The 16137-nt window shown below is 40.9% G+C and overlaps 3 protein-coding genes across 12 annotated transcripts in view; 1 reads left to right on the top strand and 2 right to left on the bottom strand.

Moving 5' to 3' along the window:
- CFH (complement factor H) overlaps positions 1-4243 on the top strand; it is a 27708-nt gene extending 23465 nt beyond the window's left edge. The window contains exons 19-24 of the mRNA XM_053949963.1: positions 444-620; positions 1518-1694; positions 2169-2351; positions 3047-3247; positions 3522-3716; positions 3859-4243. Of these exons, the coding sequence (XP_053805938.1) occupies positions 444-620; positions 1518-1694; positions 2169-2351; positions 3047-3247; positions 3522-3716; positions 3859-3884 (959 nt within the window). The 3' untranslated portion in view covers positions 3885-4243. The remainder of the gene's footprint in view (positions 1-443; positions 621-1517; positions 1695-2168; positions 2352-3046; positions 3248-3521; positions 3717-3858) is intronic.
- Positions 1-14881, bottom strand: part of LOC128791975 (coagulation factor XIII B chain-like) — a 16648-nt gene extending 1767 nt beyond the window's left edge. The window contains exons 1-13 of one of the 9 annotated variants that reach the window (XR_008432259.1): positions 14558-14634; positions 13294-13494; positions 12612-12797; positions 11985-12161; positions 11713-11889; positions 10381-10551; positions 9956-10051; positions 9229-9411; positions 7562-7765; positions 7009-7191; positions 6146-6335; positions 5854-6062; positions 5521-5647 (exon numbers count right to left, since the gene is read on the bottom strand). Coding sequence is in view for 6 of the 9 variants with exons in the window: in XM_053949966.1 (XP_053805941.1) it covers positions 6100-6335; positions 7009-7191; positions 7562-7765; positions 9229-9411; positions 9956-10051; positions 10381-10551; positions 11713-11889; positions 11985-12161; positions 12612-12797; positions 13294-13494; positions 14558-14621 (1878 nt within the window). In the remaining 3 variants the exon portion in view is untranslated. Of the gene's footprint in view, positions 1-5520; positions 6063-6094; positions 6336-7008; positions 7192-7561; positions 7766-9228; positions 9412-9955; positions 10052-10380; positions 10552-11712; positions 11890-11984; positions 12162-12611; positions 12798-13293; positions 13495-14557; positions 14635-14800 lie in introns of those variants that run through there. The other 8 variants (XR_008432257.1, XR_008432258.1, XM_053949968.1 and 5 more) reach the window with 8 other exon arrangements.
- The window catches only part of ASPM (assembly factor for spindle microtubules), a 29021-nt gene continuing 27171 nt past the window's right edge, over positions 14288-16137 (bottom strand). Inside the window, exons 29-30 of one of the 2 annotated variants that reach the window (XM_053949962.1) lie at positions 16029-16137; positions 14288-14655 (exon numbers count right to left, since the gene is read on the bottom strand). In XM_053949962.1, coding sequence (XP_053805937.1) covers positions 16032-16137 — 106 coding nt within the window. In that variant the 3' untranslated portion in view covers positions 14288-14655; positions 16029-16031. The other variant, XM_053949961.1, reaches the window with a different exon arrangement.

The raw sequence follows: 16137 nt of genomic DNA, 5'->3' as shown, positions 1-16137 counted from the left end.
GCAGGCTGGAGCTGGTAGCTGAATCCCAGCTCTCTTGAAATCAAGCAGGCAGACATTATGGAGGAATCCTACAGCATTCTGGCTGCAAAGGAGCAGATAACTGTAGGGCAATGGATCTTATTTTCACATCAATATGCATGTCAGTTGCTGACAGGCACTTTCAAATAATAAATAAATCATGTCGCTCTCCAAACTGGTGGCACATGATGCTGTGCAGCACAGCTGGCTGATCTCTGTGACCTCTCTTTTTAGTTTCTTTAGGCAGACAATACTGGGTGCTGAAGCATTGCAGAATAAACCATATCATATATCAGAATAAACATTCTTTTTCTATCCGTAGAAAATGGTGTTCATTACTCCAAGTGCTTTTTGCTCACCAGGAGCTCTGGAACGCCATGCTGTGTGAGTTTTCTGTTGCTCACTACACACTCCTCTCTTTCCAGATGTCAGCTGTGGAGCTGCGCCTGAAATCCCCAATGCGCGCATTGCAAGCGCTCCTCAGGACAGGTACCTGCCTGGTGCCAGGGTGCACTATCAGTGTGAAAGGAATTTTCAGATGATGGGTAGAAATGACATCTTTTGTTCAAATGGTCAATGGTCACAACTACCAGTTTGCAGAGGTAGGAATCTGTGCTTTCACCTTGCCTGTTAGCATAGAGGCAGCCAGTTCTCTATCGAAATACTCTGAAGATTTTGCCTTTTTTACTTGTTTTCTTTGGCTACCCCAACTTTGAACTTGCTATTGCTTCCTTACACAGAAGCAAGTTTAATTAAACTTGATGCTTCTAGAGATACTGGGAATATTTCCATCAATAGCAAAAACGTTCCTGAAGCAGCAGGGCCTAAAATATGCTGCTCTGTCATTCTCCTGTATGCCCACCACTTCAGTGACTTTCAGTGGACAAATATGTAAGGGCTTCTCTTGTGTTCAAAGCTGAATGGAAGCAGCTCTTCTTCTGCAGTGCTCCACTCTGACCAATGCAAGACCCTAGCAGAGTCCCAGATCTAAACCATGTAAGATCTGCTAGGGGCCATGGAAGTGGAAAGACTGCTCCTGTGACAAGGAACATTCAGGAGCTGTGCTCCAGAGTCCCCCATCCCAATCTGTGGCCACAGGGTGAGCTGGCTGTGCTTGCCCAGCCCTGAGCAGCACAGGCTGACAGGCTCCTCCAGCACTGGCCAGCCTTCCAGAGCTCTGCACTCTGGCAGGGAATCAATTTAGCTGCTACCCCTGTGGTTTCCAGGAAGGCCAGGGCTCCCCAGGGAGAGACAAGGATCTTGTGGTTCTTGTGCAGAAACTGGCTTTTTCTAGAAACTCCTATTGACCCTGACATTTCCTGAGAGTCCCAAACAGTGTTCTGCTGCCACTGCCACACCTCATTGCTTTCCCCATGGTGAACTCCTGTGACTAACCTGAGGTCACAGAAATTGTAACGAGGCTAATTCCTTTCACTTCTGGTTGTATAGATGATCGTCTTAACAACTGCAAAGGTGACTGCAGCTGTGTCTCTTTTCAGATGTGACATGTAATCCTCCTCCAGAAATTGCAGGTGGTGGGATTGATGGTATTAGAAAGTCCAGGTATATGCCTGGGGAGACTGCAAAGTATCAGTGCTGGAAAAATTTTAAAATGATTGGGGCTTCCACTGTAGTGTGCAAAAATGGGACCTGGACAGAGCTGCCAACATGCAAAGGTAACTTCTCTCTGTCTCTCTCTCTCTCCATCCAGTCTCCTGTCAGTGATAGCATCATAAAGCTGCCTCATTGTCATTTAGCATCTCAGTGCCCTCACGGTGCACAGCTGCCATGGCTCTGGCACACTCAGGACAAGGCAGGCCATTTCCCAGGTCTCTGTTCAGATGGGATGAATTTACCAAGCTGAGTGACCCAGGTGGCTTCACTCAAGAGGGCCAAGTGCCACACCTTATGCAGGACAAGATGAAATCCTGCAGACAGCTGCAAGCACTTAAGCTGTGCTCAGAGGGGGTGAGCTGGCAGCTGTGAGCCTGAACATTGGAGAAATGAGAAACTCTTGCTCCTGCCAGCTGTTTGGTTTTCTCTCCGCTTTACTCGGCTCCTCTGAGTATTGCCAACATAGTGTGGGTGGTATTTCTGACCCAACCTTCTCAGCAGTTGAACTTCCTCTCTGATTGGGAAATTTCTTTCAGGCCAAGCTGGGAGATGTGGCACACCTCCAGCTATTCAAAGTGGAGAGCTTCTTGTCTTCCCCTTGCAAGAATATCAACAAGGTGATACTGTGGAATATAAATGCCCGGATTTCTATATCTTGAAAGGATCTCCAACAATCACCTGTCTTAATGGGCAGTGGACAAGCCCCCCAGTTTGCCTGGGTAGGTTGAAGCATGTGCTGGGTGGCCAAAGGCTGTGTGACTGCTCCTCTTGTCTTCTTCTGAGACCCTGAGGGCAGCACTGGTGCTGGGGCCAGAATGCTGGCAGGGAAGAATGGCAGTGAGTCCTCCTTTTGTCTCAAAGGAGTTTCTGCTTAAATTCGGCTTGTGTAATCCCCTTTGCTGCCAACAGGTCCACGAGGAGGGCAGTTGGCTGAACCCTCACTGTGAGGGGATCTCCATCACTTGTGCAGAGCTCCTGAGTGCTCTAGGGCTGGGGCCATGGCTCCACCCAGCAGGCTGTGAGCCAGGAGGATGGGTCTGAATTAGTGGCAGTGCTGGGGAAAGCCAGGGGTGCCTCTGAGATGAGAAAACAAATTTAGAGAAGTACTGAGCAGAAGGGAAGGAGGGATCTCTCAAAAATATATATGGGGAAGTCCACTGGTGTTTGGTGTCTTCCCCACCTGTGCTTATTCTTGCCCTGTGTGACTGTCAGTGTGACATGGCTTCTCTCAGGGCTTTTTTTCTTCCCTTTAGCTTGGATGTGAATGTCTTTTCTGTTGCAAGTAACAGAGGGTCAGAGCACACTTGGAAGCATTTTTTGATGTGAAGAATTTCTGTAGGCTCTAGGGGCAAAACAGTTACATGTGGTGTGTCTATATGAAATACTGACGCTCTTCTCCTGACTTTTTTTTAAGTGGCCTGTACGGCATCAGAAGATGATATGGATGGAAACAATATTGAGCTGAAATGGGTTGAACAAGCCAAGATGTACTCCACATCGGGTGACTATATTGAATTCCGTTGTAAACAAGGATATTTGGAAGATCCAAGTACTCCCAACTTCAGAGTCCAGTGTGTGGAGGGGACATTGAAATACCCACGGTGCACACCAGGAAGTAAGTCATCCCCTCTTCATCTTCGCTGCTCTGTTGTTGCATTTTCAGTGCTGAAGAGAAGCAGAAAGCCTTTGGTTTTCCTGGCTGTGAGCCAGGGTGTGGGAGCCTCCTGGAAGCTGCAGGAATAGAGGGGCAGTGCTCCCAGGAAGTCATTGCCCAGCACACCTGAGCTGGGGAGATTGCTGGGGAAAGGGCACTTGGGGCACTCACAGGGGGTGCCAACAGAGCATCAGTGTGAGATCTACAGGCAAATAGCAGAATTCTTTTTTTGCAGGGAACTGCTCCCTGGATAGGAACATTATGGAAAAGAACAAGATTCGGTTGCAGTCATTCAGCCAGTCAAGCCCTCACTATCACTCAGGGGACTCCGTTGTGTTTATGTGCAAGCGCTCGTACCGGGAGGTTTCCCAGAAGGAGAAATTCAGAGCACAGTGCCTGGATGGAGTGATTCAATATCCTGTGTGTCAGGGTAAGTACTTGCTGCCAAAGACATGGGGCAGGAGTTGTAGGAGGCAGTTCTGCTGAAATTTCCTATTCACTGCTCTGAGGAGCCCCTGGGGTCTGTCAGGATTGGTATTGATGCCTTTCCCCCTTTTTTTTTCTCTACACAGAATGGTGGTTGGGTAAAAGGAAATGACATGAGGGAGCCCAGCTGTGGCAATGACAGAGCCCTCAACCAACCTGCTGACTTGAGCTCAACTTTTCCTGGTGTTTCCCATTTTGCTGTGCTTTGTTTGCAGCTTAGCCAATGTTCTGCCTTGGAATTTGTTCTTGTTTTTATTACTGGATGGTTGTCTTTGCATATTATCCACATTAGATCTAGTTTTGTAAATGTATTTACATTTTATGCGGACAAAGGGTTGTGCTTACATTTTATCCATTCTGTACTGATCTCACTGTTATTTTATTAACAATTGTGGCCTGAAAACAGGCTGACTTTGGTGGCATACTGAGACAAGAATTAAAGCTGACAGTTAATTTGATTATCAGCACAAACAGCGTGTTTGGCCTTGTCTGTTCCTATCTTCTTCTCTATACACTTGCTTGGAAATGAGTATGGGGTGTGTGTCCTGACTGCCTGAGCAGAAAGAGCAAGTAAAGGACTCTCCTTTGAACGACTCAAGGCAGTCTCTAGCCAGAACCAGTTCTTCTGGGGGACTTGCCTGCAAAGGCAAAATGTTGGAGTGCAAGGAATTGGGATTTCTAGGTGATCAGGGGGACTAGTTCCTGGTCCAGGTCCTGGAGAGGCCAGTCTGTGCCACCCCCAGCTGCATCTGCTCTTCACAAACAAGGAGAAAGTGCTTGTGGAAATCAGTGGCAGCCTGGCTATGGTAGTCATGTGCTAATGCACTCCTTGATTCAGAAGGGAGAGAAAAAAGCAAGTACTGAGTACAAATCATGCACTTTAGGGGAGCAGACTTCGACTTATTTAGGAAAGAGGAGATGGCATTGCTTGGGAGTCATAGTAGTCCAGAAAAGCTTATAGGTCTTGAAGCACAGAATCCTGCAAGCACAAGATTATTCAGTTCTCATCTTCAGGAGGAAAAACACATCTACCTGGACTGACTTATCTCATCAGAGATTCGCAGTCTCTCTGAAGCAGAAAAGAAATCAATGTACAGGGAATTGAGGCAAAAACAGGCACCAAGGTGAGCTGTCCATGGCATTGATGTGGCATCTATGGATAATGTTAGAAAAACTCAAGCTCGGTGGCAGTTACAAGGGACATCAAGGGTCACAAGAAGGTAGTCTATTGCTACACTAGAATTAAAACAATCAATATGAAAATGTGGCATGTCACTAGGTACGCGATTTAGTGGCAGCAGCCCCACATGAAGCTTGAGTATTCGATGCCTTCTTTGCCTCAAAGTTCATCAACAAGATGCTGCCTTCATGTCTGCAATCCCCCTCATCCTGTCCTGTGCTTACAGCCACACAGCCAGGGTTGTGTGTACATCCAGAGGAAGTGAGGGGAGTAAATGAATTCTACTTCCAACAGCTGTTCCAGCAAGGGCCCTTTAATCCCTTTTGCTCCAGTTTGCTCTCTAAGAGGAAGGGTATTGCTTTTATATGCACTGTGTAAAGTATTTTTATCAACCATTTTTCGACCTATTGGTTGTCTGGGTTTTGACTAAATAAGCAGAATTTGTCTATTCCTGAATGCTTTAATTTCTTTTTTTGTCTTACTCATTCATGTAACTCTTGTAAAAGCCTTGGAAACCCATACAGAGCACCATACATACTATGATTTCACAGACAGGTGAGTTTAGACATGAAAGATAGAAGACAGCCTTAGAGTGGCTTTTTTATTAAAACAGACTAAAATGGATGCAAGGCAAACATTGTCCATATTGCTGGATTTTCTTCATAGCTGTAGTCACACTTGTTCTCAGGCAGAACCTTAAGAGTATCAATATTTAAGTGTCATAGGAAATCATACCAAGTACTTGGATTTTAATATTATTAAAATAGTTTTTAAAACATTAACTTCTCAGTAAATTTGTATATTTTAAAGTTTTAAGTAGTTTTACAGTTCTTTTAAAAACTTTTTTTATACTTTCTGTTTTATATTGTTCCTCAAATTCAATCCTTTAGAGGCTCCTTACCTGTGAAGGGAGACATGAGTGCTGTTAAGATGTACAATTCCTTCCTCCACCTTTTTCCAAGTGTATGCCAATATTGCATCCCTCTGCTGTACTGCTCATCCTCATCCCACAGAGGCATTTCCCTTCCATCCCCCTCCAGCTCAGACTCAACATTCATTTCCCAAAGCTGAGTGGAGTGACCTGGAGAGCACAAGGCCACCCTAATTCACCTGTTAATAAGAAATGAAGAACACATACATACCTTTCCTAAAAGCTTTCCTCAAGTCCATACTTGCTTCCTCTTTCAACACACCTTGGATATGCCAGCTGTCCTCTCTTACACTGTACTTGAAATAAAGTTGTGCCAGATTCTGCTCCAAAATGGTTCTGTTTACAGTAAAATCCAACATAATCCCCGTGGTAAAAGTAAACTTGGTCTGCATAGAATGCTTGCAGCAGCACATTATTTTTCTCCATTTCAGTTTTTGACAAAGTACACGGCTCTAAAAAAGAGAGACTTGATCAGTGCTAATAAATTGGTTGGTTTTGGAACAGAAGATTTTGACCAGGCTACACTAAAACTGTAAATTATTTCCTATTGTCTTATTATACTGCAGGCATATCATAGTTAAGGAATTAAAAAATAAAACACCAGATGAGCTTAACTTGCTTCTATTAAAACTTTCATATGTCACTGAAGACACTGAAATTGAGCTTTAAAAGTTCTAGCTGACAATACTCAATTTATAAATTGTAAGGATCTGGTTTTAAAGAGAATTGGGGTTGTTCAGCCTGGCAAAAAGAAGGATCCAGGGAGACCTCCAGGACCTAAAAGGGGCTTATAAGAAGACAGACCTTTCAGTAGTGCCTGGAGCAATAGGACAAGGGGTTATGGTTTTAAACTACAAGAGGGTAGATTCAGCCTAGACATAAGGAAGACATTACCACCAAACAGTGAGAGTGGTAAAACACTGGAACAGTTTTTCCTATTTTCCCTTTTCCCAGAAAGGCAGTGGTTGCCCCTTTCCTGGGAAAGGCCAAGGTCAGGCTGGACAGGGCTCTGAGCAGCCCTGCACATTGCAGGGGATTGGCCTAGATGGCCCTTCCAGGCTGTTCCTTGAGGCTATGAATTATACAGATAAATAAGTGCTTCTTTATCTTGTTTATCACACCTACCTATACAAACTGGTGGCGAGGTCCATTGTCCTTCAGAGCAGTAGATTCTATCAGAGCCTTGCAAAAAATGATAGTCAGAGCAAATATACTGAACTGAAGAACCACTGTCATACTGGGGCAGTGCTGGGAGAGTAAGAACTCCATTTGCAATAGAGGGTGGAGAGCCACATTTTTCTGTAGCGGCTACAATAACAATAAAAACATCTAAGAATAAGAAACGAACAAATTGACTGCTTTATCATAAATTAAATGATATGAAAATGAAGGTTTTCTTTTTACAGCTCTCTTTCTACAGAGCTTTCAGTTTGCTGGGCTCAGAGCAGAGCTTCCCCCTCCTTTCTACAGCCTTGCACAGCAAAGGGAGGTGTATCACTTTTCCAAGCTTGGCTGTATTCAACAATAGTTGAATCTTGTGCATCTGTATTGTTGAAGCCTAAGCACTGATTATTTACAACAGGCTCCAGTCCCACACTAAATGCAAAGCAAATAATTTCTATCTAAATAGGTCTAAGATTGATTAATTAAAAACACAATTAAAAAATTATTGCTTTACCTTGTATAACACATTTTGGATAATTCAGTCTGCCATGGTCACACTGTGTCCTCCCAGGAGATGGAATGGCAGTCTGGAGAAAACTATATCCCTGTTTACATTCAAACTCTATGAGATCTCCATGGAGGAAAACTAATTCTTCCCGTCTCCATTTCAATGTTAAGTTGTTGCTGTCCATATCAGTTACATTAAGAGTACATGGCTCTATGAAATAAAAATGTATTTTAATAAAAAGCCACCTTAACTGGTTTCTTAGCTCTCTTTTGTAGGAGTGAAGAAAGAGAACCCCAAGTCAATAGTTCTAAAATACTTCTGAATTTTGCAAGACAAAAAACTACAGAGGCATAAAAAATGCAAATGGAAAGAAATGGTCTGAAGTGTCAACAAAAATCAAACACATGCAAGAAGAATGAATACTTTCTGACAGGTTCTTAAAACCCAGTGCCAGGATCACATAGGGGAGTGTAGCTTTCCATTAGATGATTAACCTCATTAACTTCTGAAACCACTGTTCAACGTCAATAAAGCCTACAAAAATAAATTTCTACTAGTTCCATGAGAATCACTGGCTGATAAAGGCCCTTATGATGCTCTGCTGAGGGAAAGGCAAGGAGAACTCAGTTATTGGCAGTCTGGTGACAGCAGGGTAATGCCAAATTCACATGGAATTTCTGAAGCTCAGTGTAACACCAAATTCACATGGAATTTCCCTGAAGCTAACATCAGCATGTGCTCTTTCTGGTCTCTTTAGGTAAGCGTTGAAAAGAAATCTCAGAAAATATACAAAGGATGATGGGCTTATTGGGATGCTAAAGAGACAAATAATGCTCACAGGAATTGAGATTTCATTATTTCACAGGATTTTTAAAATTTGAGTACTCAGATTCAAAAATGCTGACCTGGACCTTTCAGTCTAGATGAGGTAACTTTGGTTCATTTAGAAATATGCAATTAAAACTGAACTGATTGTGTATTTTCATTTTCGTGGCAGATTACAAACTGAAAGGTGAACCAATTTAACAAAGGATGTTAGTAAAATTTAATTATTTCATTAGAAGAAGGAAGGAAAGATAAACAAACAACTCTTGTTTGTATTCCTGCTGGTAATTTTCTAGTGGGAGTTGTATACATTGTTTTGAGCAGCATACATAAAAGCAGCACAGGAAAATCTGAAAATCCACAACAGGATGAAACAGATATAAAGGCACATAATTAAAAAAAATTAAAAAGCCTGAAAGTTTAAAAACAAAAGTCCAAGAAGTCATTGCTAATTCTTTGTTAATTGTATCTAAAAGCCATTTTGGGAATGGCCACACCATTCCTTCTAATCATCTGTTGAAAGACAGGAAGAAATTAACTGAATGGACAATATGGAGAAAAGAAATTGGAGAATCCTCCCAGGAAACAGGGATAGCTAGATACTAAAATAGCTCACTCAGGAAACAGAGGAATCTATTTAATTGGGTGGCTTTAAGAACAGGCCAGAAGATACCCAGCAGGAGAGGCCTGCTAAAAATTTAATTTTGGTTCATCCTCATATTTCTGGAATCTTTATTAACTCCAATAAACGAGAAAAGATGGTAATGAAAAGATTATTTAGAGGTTCCTTCCAATTTTCCCTTTTTATATTACATATGACAAGCCTTCCTTTTTCTTCCAGGACTCACCTAAGCAGGTTGGTTGTTCTGTCCAGTTTCCGTGGTCACAATAAACAGTACTGGGCCCATCCAAAAAGTGGTAATGCTGGCAACCATATTCTACCCAGGAACCATTTTTGTAACTTGCCAATAGTGGGCCCAGGACAGCACCATTTTTAATCACAGGTGGAGACGCACAGTCTTGCTCCATTTCTGATATGGGATAGAGAGAGAGGCAATTAGATCTTGATTAGATTACAACATATTAACACTTGCCTTTCTGAATTGCAGACATGCATTTTATTTCCCTCTACACTTTACATCTATGCCTACTTTTGACTCTTGCTTGTTTACACTCAATACAGATTAATTCTTTTTATGTGACACAGACCATCTTATTTGTTACTTTAAATGTCTCATCTATGTGTGGTTCAAAAAACCCTCACTGGAAGAATTACTCAAAGGAACAACAAAATACTCATGAATTTGCATGGCCAAATAACATTAAGGGGTACAAAATGACTGAAAGTAAATGTTTTGTATGAAATAAAATTAGAACTACAGAGCAGGCTTAGTGGTGTAGTTCAGAAATAAGCAACAATGGCCTTTTATTTATTGGCTACGTTGACATCTGTAGCCCATGCAAGCATGTTCAAGAATAAGGAACTGTCCTATAGCAAAAGAATAAAAGTAGTCATAAAATGCCTATAATTGGATTGGAGAGTCCCTTTTTAAAAGAAGAGCAATGTTCACCTACTCATATCTTCATTATGATGTGTTTGGCTTGCCCTTATTTCTGCATCTGCCTCGAGTGGTGGTGGTGCTGCCCCAGATTCCTGTTTATCCACAGTTCCTGTAACAATAGCAGAGACTCAGGACCAGTTTTCACAGAAACAGCTCATTCTAAAGTACTAAAACAGACAGACATGATGCACTGTAAAATGTAATAATCCCAGTTTTCCAGGGAAGAATTACAGGTGGCAGCTGAATTCACCTAGCTCATCCTTTTTAATCTGGGAACCATGGATTGCCTGCAAAATACACAGCACTTGGCCTCTCAAGCCTTTCAAGAGAGGAAGGATAACAGTGTGCAGGTATAGAAACTGAGACTTTCCAGAAAATTAAGGCATGGGTTGAAGAATCACTTCTGTTCAGTTGCCAGCCTTCACAGAAGTAACTCACCAATACAGGTAGAGGGTGATGTCCATTTTCCTCCTTCACACTGGATTTCCTCAGATCCTCTCCTTCCCAAGGTACACTGTACACGAACTTTGTCTCCATTATGATATGTTCTTCTGGCTGTGCTGATATGGCCATGAGGGAGTGGTGGTGGAGGACATTTATTTTTTATGTCTGAAAATAAAAAATTGTTTTCTCTCTTACCAAAGCCACATACACAATTAAGCTCACCATACACAACGTAAGCCTATCACTCAAAAGGCTTTTTCTGGCTAAGCCAGAGTAATTTCTTAATAAAATTTTCTTAATTTTCTTAATACAATGGGAGACTGAATAAACAAGTGATTTTGCATTCCACAAATATAAAATAGAAGTACTATGTCATTGTACTGCTATAAACAAATTTGTAATTTCTCCACAGAGACTTAATAAAATGTTCTTTGTAGGACTCCAGGAAATAGAGATTTCCCATACCCTTCATTCATATAATATTTAAAGCAGATTATGTATTAATTCTAATGCTACAGAAGAAGCAATAATCATAGCCCATTTCCTATCTCCAAATTAAGTTTGTGATTACCATATCCTCAAAAGTAGATTTAGGCCTTGTTTTCATCCTCCTGAGCATCTCCACCTTCTCTGCACTCACTCAAGAAAAGTTCCTGCTGTGTCATGAGAATAAACACAGGGCTGGAGTCTAAGCTGTAGCAAAGGTTGTTTTGTGCTGCTTCCTGCTCTGTTCTGTATCTCAATTGGTTCACCTTTCATTCTTTTGGAATTTTCTTTACTGAGACTATACATTATCCCCCAGTGACTGGGGAAGAGATAGCAATTGCTAAAGGTGTGTTTCTGTCCTCAGGACAATCTTTTAATTAATTCTGTTCAAAACAAGTAAAGTTTGGGGAATCTGTACAACTCTGAAAAGTAGCACAAGCTAAGGAGGACCTTGCTACAAATTTTATTTTTAATGCCTCTCAAGAGGTGCATCCCCATCCCACAAGGCATGATTAAGTAGGCCTGGTTAACCCTTCATGTATTCTGAACAGTTTATTGAGCTTCAGTGTCTAAAATTTCCCTGTAACTGTTGATCTTGCTTCTCTGGGATACAACTTGGAAAGGCAACAGTAAGAGACAGTATCTGCCCTGTTAGAGTTCACTGAAATGTAGCTCCAATTACCATTACTTCCCTTCCTGCTGCCTTGGCTCCCTGCCCTTTGACTAACACTTGATTTACATTTAGGCTACAAACTGGTACAAACCCTCAAGCATTTCTTGAAAGAAGGTGAGAGCTTTTCTCTAAGAATTTGACCCAGTAAAACTATAAAAACAGAGTACCTTCACACACTGGAGGGTCTGGATACCACCCAAAATTATAGCATTGAATTAAGTCAAATCCAGTGACAGAATAATGTTTGTCACAGAAAAAGTGAACTACATCTCCTTCTTCATAGGTTTTCTTCACAGGATAGAAACCTCCATGAGCTACTTCACTCAAAGCGGAGCAAGTTATCCCTGGGAAGACAACACAGCAGTGAGAAGCCGGCAGGCTCCCTCCAGCAGGCGATTTTAACGTGCCAGTGGATGAGTTTGCAGCGAGGATGACGTACTGGTGCAGCGGGGGGGGAGCGCCCAGCCGTGTGCGAGGCACAGCGCTGTCTCCGAGGCGCTGCCGGCCGCCGTGCGGTATCCCTGCTGGCAGCGGTAGCGCAGCGTCCCGTTCGGCCGCACCTCCTGCGCCGCCCCGGAGTAGCTGCCGTGCTCTAACCGCGGCACCTGGCACGACTCTCAAAGAAATAAAGCACAGGCAGGAAGTTAACTGCTCTTTTTGTTGCGAGTATTCCAAAGTTTCTCTTAGATACCTCTTAAAAATAAGGCAAAATACCCCAGGCAAAATAATGAGTAACTACAAATGCAGTTGTTGGCACAAGTTTTCCGCTCGTCATTTGGAACAGAAAGTTTGTATGGGAATGGTTTTATTTGAAACAGTGTGATTTAATCTCTGATTCATTTTAGAGATATCATTTTACATGTATCATTTTACATATCTTTACAAATGCACAAAACCAGCAGCACGTGAAACCTGACAAGTTTTTCCCCAGAGGTACAGCTGAGAACCTGCTTGAGGAGTACTCAAATGACAGCCTGTCAGAGGCAGTTTGGCCCTACAGGTACAGCAAGGACAGTGGAATTAGATACTTCTGCAAGAGATTAGAAAGGAGAATACGGAATACTACCAAGTGTTTTAGTACAGCTTGGCTGGAAGGACCATCCTTGTGGCTGACACTGCACTGTATCTTCAGTAGCACCACTTGGGGTGTGGTAGCCTGGATTACATTTGTATTGCAATTTCTCATGGATTTTGAAGTCCATTTCTGTACTGTAAAAAAAGCCATTTTCCAAAAGAGGCTTGGTACATCTTCCTGAAGGAAAGACGACAGCTTGGTTAGAAAGAAAGAATGGAATTTTTTGGTTCTCCTGCAAGCAAAAGAAGGGGTTTGTAGCTATACTGATCTAATCTGATTTTCTTGATTTATTGAAGAAACTCTGCTCCAATCATCAAACAATACATCAACCATGGTTACATGGTAACCACATGGAATACAGCCAAGGGATCTAGAGCTAGGGAGACTCAAGAAGTTATACATCTAAGGGAAAACTAATAGTTTTCGCACACTAAGAAAACTGGAAAACTTTATGTTCTTATAAAAAATATATAAATGGGTAAATGCCCTTACAATATGTATTATTGTAAAAATATTCCACATATAAACCTCTGTAGTCTTGACATAAATAATTGATTGCACTCTGTACATTTTATCCCTTCTGTATGCAGCTTCTTTTCCTATAAGTCCCAGGAAAAGCAGCCAGGAAATGCTCCTGCTGGAAGCAATGAGGAGATGCATAAAGCCAACTCACTGTAGCATCGTGGCACTGGAGACCATCCTTTTGCTGTACAAGTTATTCTTCCATCTTGAGTCCCACTTTCAGTTGTGTAACCAACCATACAAGAATAGGAGAGCTTTTTTCCTTTATGCATAGGGAAATAGTAACTTTTGAAACTGTAATAGTACTGGGCAAGGTTTCCATTTTCTATCTGTGGCAAATCACAAGGTCTATCTGTAAAAAGATCAATATATTTCCCACTAAAAATTTCAGCTCAGATATGAATGTTTTTGCATTAATTTATCTGATATCAGCTTGACTGATTCAGGCTTTCAAATAAGAACAAAATTCTGAATACTTCCAAGCATGAAGGGCCTTTTATGACCTGCTGAAATGAAGACATACTACAATTTTATCAGCTGTTGCTCTTAGGGTTCACAAGAATATCATCAGTAGAATAAAACTTCCTAATCTGAACTGGGCAAAACTGATGCAGGACTCCTTTATTTTACTCTATTTTGCCCAGAAGCATGAGAACCCTTTGCTGCACAAACATACCAACGCCTACTGTAAAAATCAGTGACAAGTGTCAGGATTAGCAATGCCTCAGCTCCTTAATTCAGAAAATGTTACCAGAAAAGTAGGACAAGCTGCTAGGAGGCAATACAGTAGGTCAGGCTTGATTAAGAAAAGGAATTTAAGAACACTCAACAGAAAAGAAATAAGAAATGGAGATTAAGGAAATAATAAGCAGAATGGCAATTGAAAAAAACAAAAAAACAATCCCCAGTAATATGAGAAAACATTTTTAAAGAGTAGTGCTGAATATGACATTAGGTGACTTAAAGAAACCCCAAAATAACAAAACCAAAACAAACAAAAAACCCAAAAAAACAACAACTAAAAAAAGAAATCAGTGCTGAAAATAGGGATAGAAAAATGCAGGATCACCCCACATTAACTTCTGCAGGTTCCATTTAACTATTTTGCTTTGTAACAAATTGAAAAATACTTCAATCCCCAAGACTTCAAGACATAAAATTTTTAATAGTACAAAATTTCAAATAGTACATATTCTAACAGTACACCATTCCTAAAGAAATTTCTTCTGAACTAAAGGCTGAACATTTCAATATTACAGCTTTGGGGCTTAGACAGGAATCAGCCATGTCACAACAGAATTGTATTTAAATTTAAAAAGCAGTGTTTGCTCAGGAAAGAGATGAAAGACATTGCACTCAAGTTACCAATTCTGCATATTCTAGATTCAATGTACAAGAGAATTCAGTGTATTTACCTTCTGCAAAGAGTTTCCTTGAACACACCACAACTAGGAAGATAAAATAGCTTTTAAATTTCATCTTCTTTACTGTCTCCCTCTACAGTTTCCACCATCTGTGAAAACCCCCTAAGTATTACTTTTGTAAATAATTAACTGAATTTTCAAAGGTATTCAATAAATGCCTTAATGTCTATGGTATTTTATAACAAGCTAATTCACTGGAAAAACTATTTTCATTTATATTAGTTCTCCAAATACCTTAGCACCAGACTGGCAGGATTCTACTTCCATTTGACACACTTTGCCACCTGTAATTTATCATTTTACAGTGAAATCAGGCAATGAGCTTATGGAACAATTTCAGCTTGCTGATTACTGTTCCCCTCACAACCTCCAGAGTCCCAAGTTTAAAGGGCATTCTGTTAGCAGATTATTTACCTTGGCTGAAATCAGAGGAAATAGACAATTCCCCCATCCTCCAGCCTAGCCCCTGAGCAAACCAGGCAGTTGCATGCTATAGATATTCATAATTTTGGAGTTTCTTACACAAACAACATAGCCACTATTATTATCTGTCTGAGTTGTGTTGAATACAGCAAGCCTCTTCCAAGTATTTTTTTAAACAAAACAAAAACAAAAAAAGAACCTAATTTACAGTCACATCACTGACTAATAGCTATCAATTGATTTAGCATCATTAGAGATATGATGCTTAAATTTGGGAATAGGAGGATATAATCTTACAATTTGCATTATCTTGGCCTTTCTCTGAGAAAATGCAATTCTGAGAATGCAGAAGAGAACAGAATGAACAGGGATGCTGTGATGAACACAATCTCTTCAGCCAGAGAAGATGCATGCTTGTATGTTTTGCTCACTTGATAGGAAGACAAAACTCACAGATCACCTCCCTTAAAATGTCAGGGCAGAATTTCTAAATTCACCCTTACAACATCATGTGGTTCCATCACTATCTTGCAATGTTTACAAAACAGAAAAATTGTATTTTCTTTTCTTGCTGCCATACATGATCCCTCATGACATTACTAGACTCAAGCTCCCCAAAACCAGCCAGTTTTGAAATCCACAGCCCAAGCCTTCCTTTGTACACCTCTAGATCAGACATTACTGTCCCCCACAAACAACTGCTTTTAATAGAATTCTACAGTATCTAATCAGAGTGAAGAATCCTATGCTATGTGTAATATTCACAGCTGTGGGACAACAATATATTACTGCACCAGCAAAATTTCCAGTGAAATCCAGTTAATTGATTTTATTGTACAGTTGCTTTTGGTAGTAGTACAAAATAGGGTTTCAAAACTGTATGCAATATAAAAAATTACCAAAATGTTAATGTCAATCTGAAAAAAACATTTTGAACAGTAGTTTAACACTTTTTGACTTTTTTTATAGATCATTTATCCATTTATAAATCATTTATCCATACACACTGTACAAATACATCTTCCTATACATTATTTACATTTCAGTAGCAGGCAATACCAAGTGTGTCCATCACCATCAAAATTGCTTGCAGAGGATCCACGACTTCTTGCATGTTATCTTTCCTCAAGACCCAGACTGGTTTAATC

The sequence above is a fragment of the Vidua chalybeata genome, chromosome 9 (genome assembly GCF_026979565.1).
Source record: "Vidua chalybeata isolate OUT-0048 chromosome 9, bVidCha1 merged haplotype, whole genome shotgun sequence".
In the NCBI taxonomy this organism is placed as follows: domain Eukaryota; kingdom Metazoa; phylum Chordata; class Aves; order Passeriformes; family Viduidae; genus Vidua; species Vidua chalybeata.
This window is presented reverse-complemented; position numbering and strand designations above follow the sequence as displayed.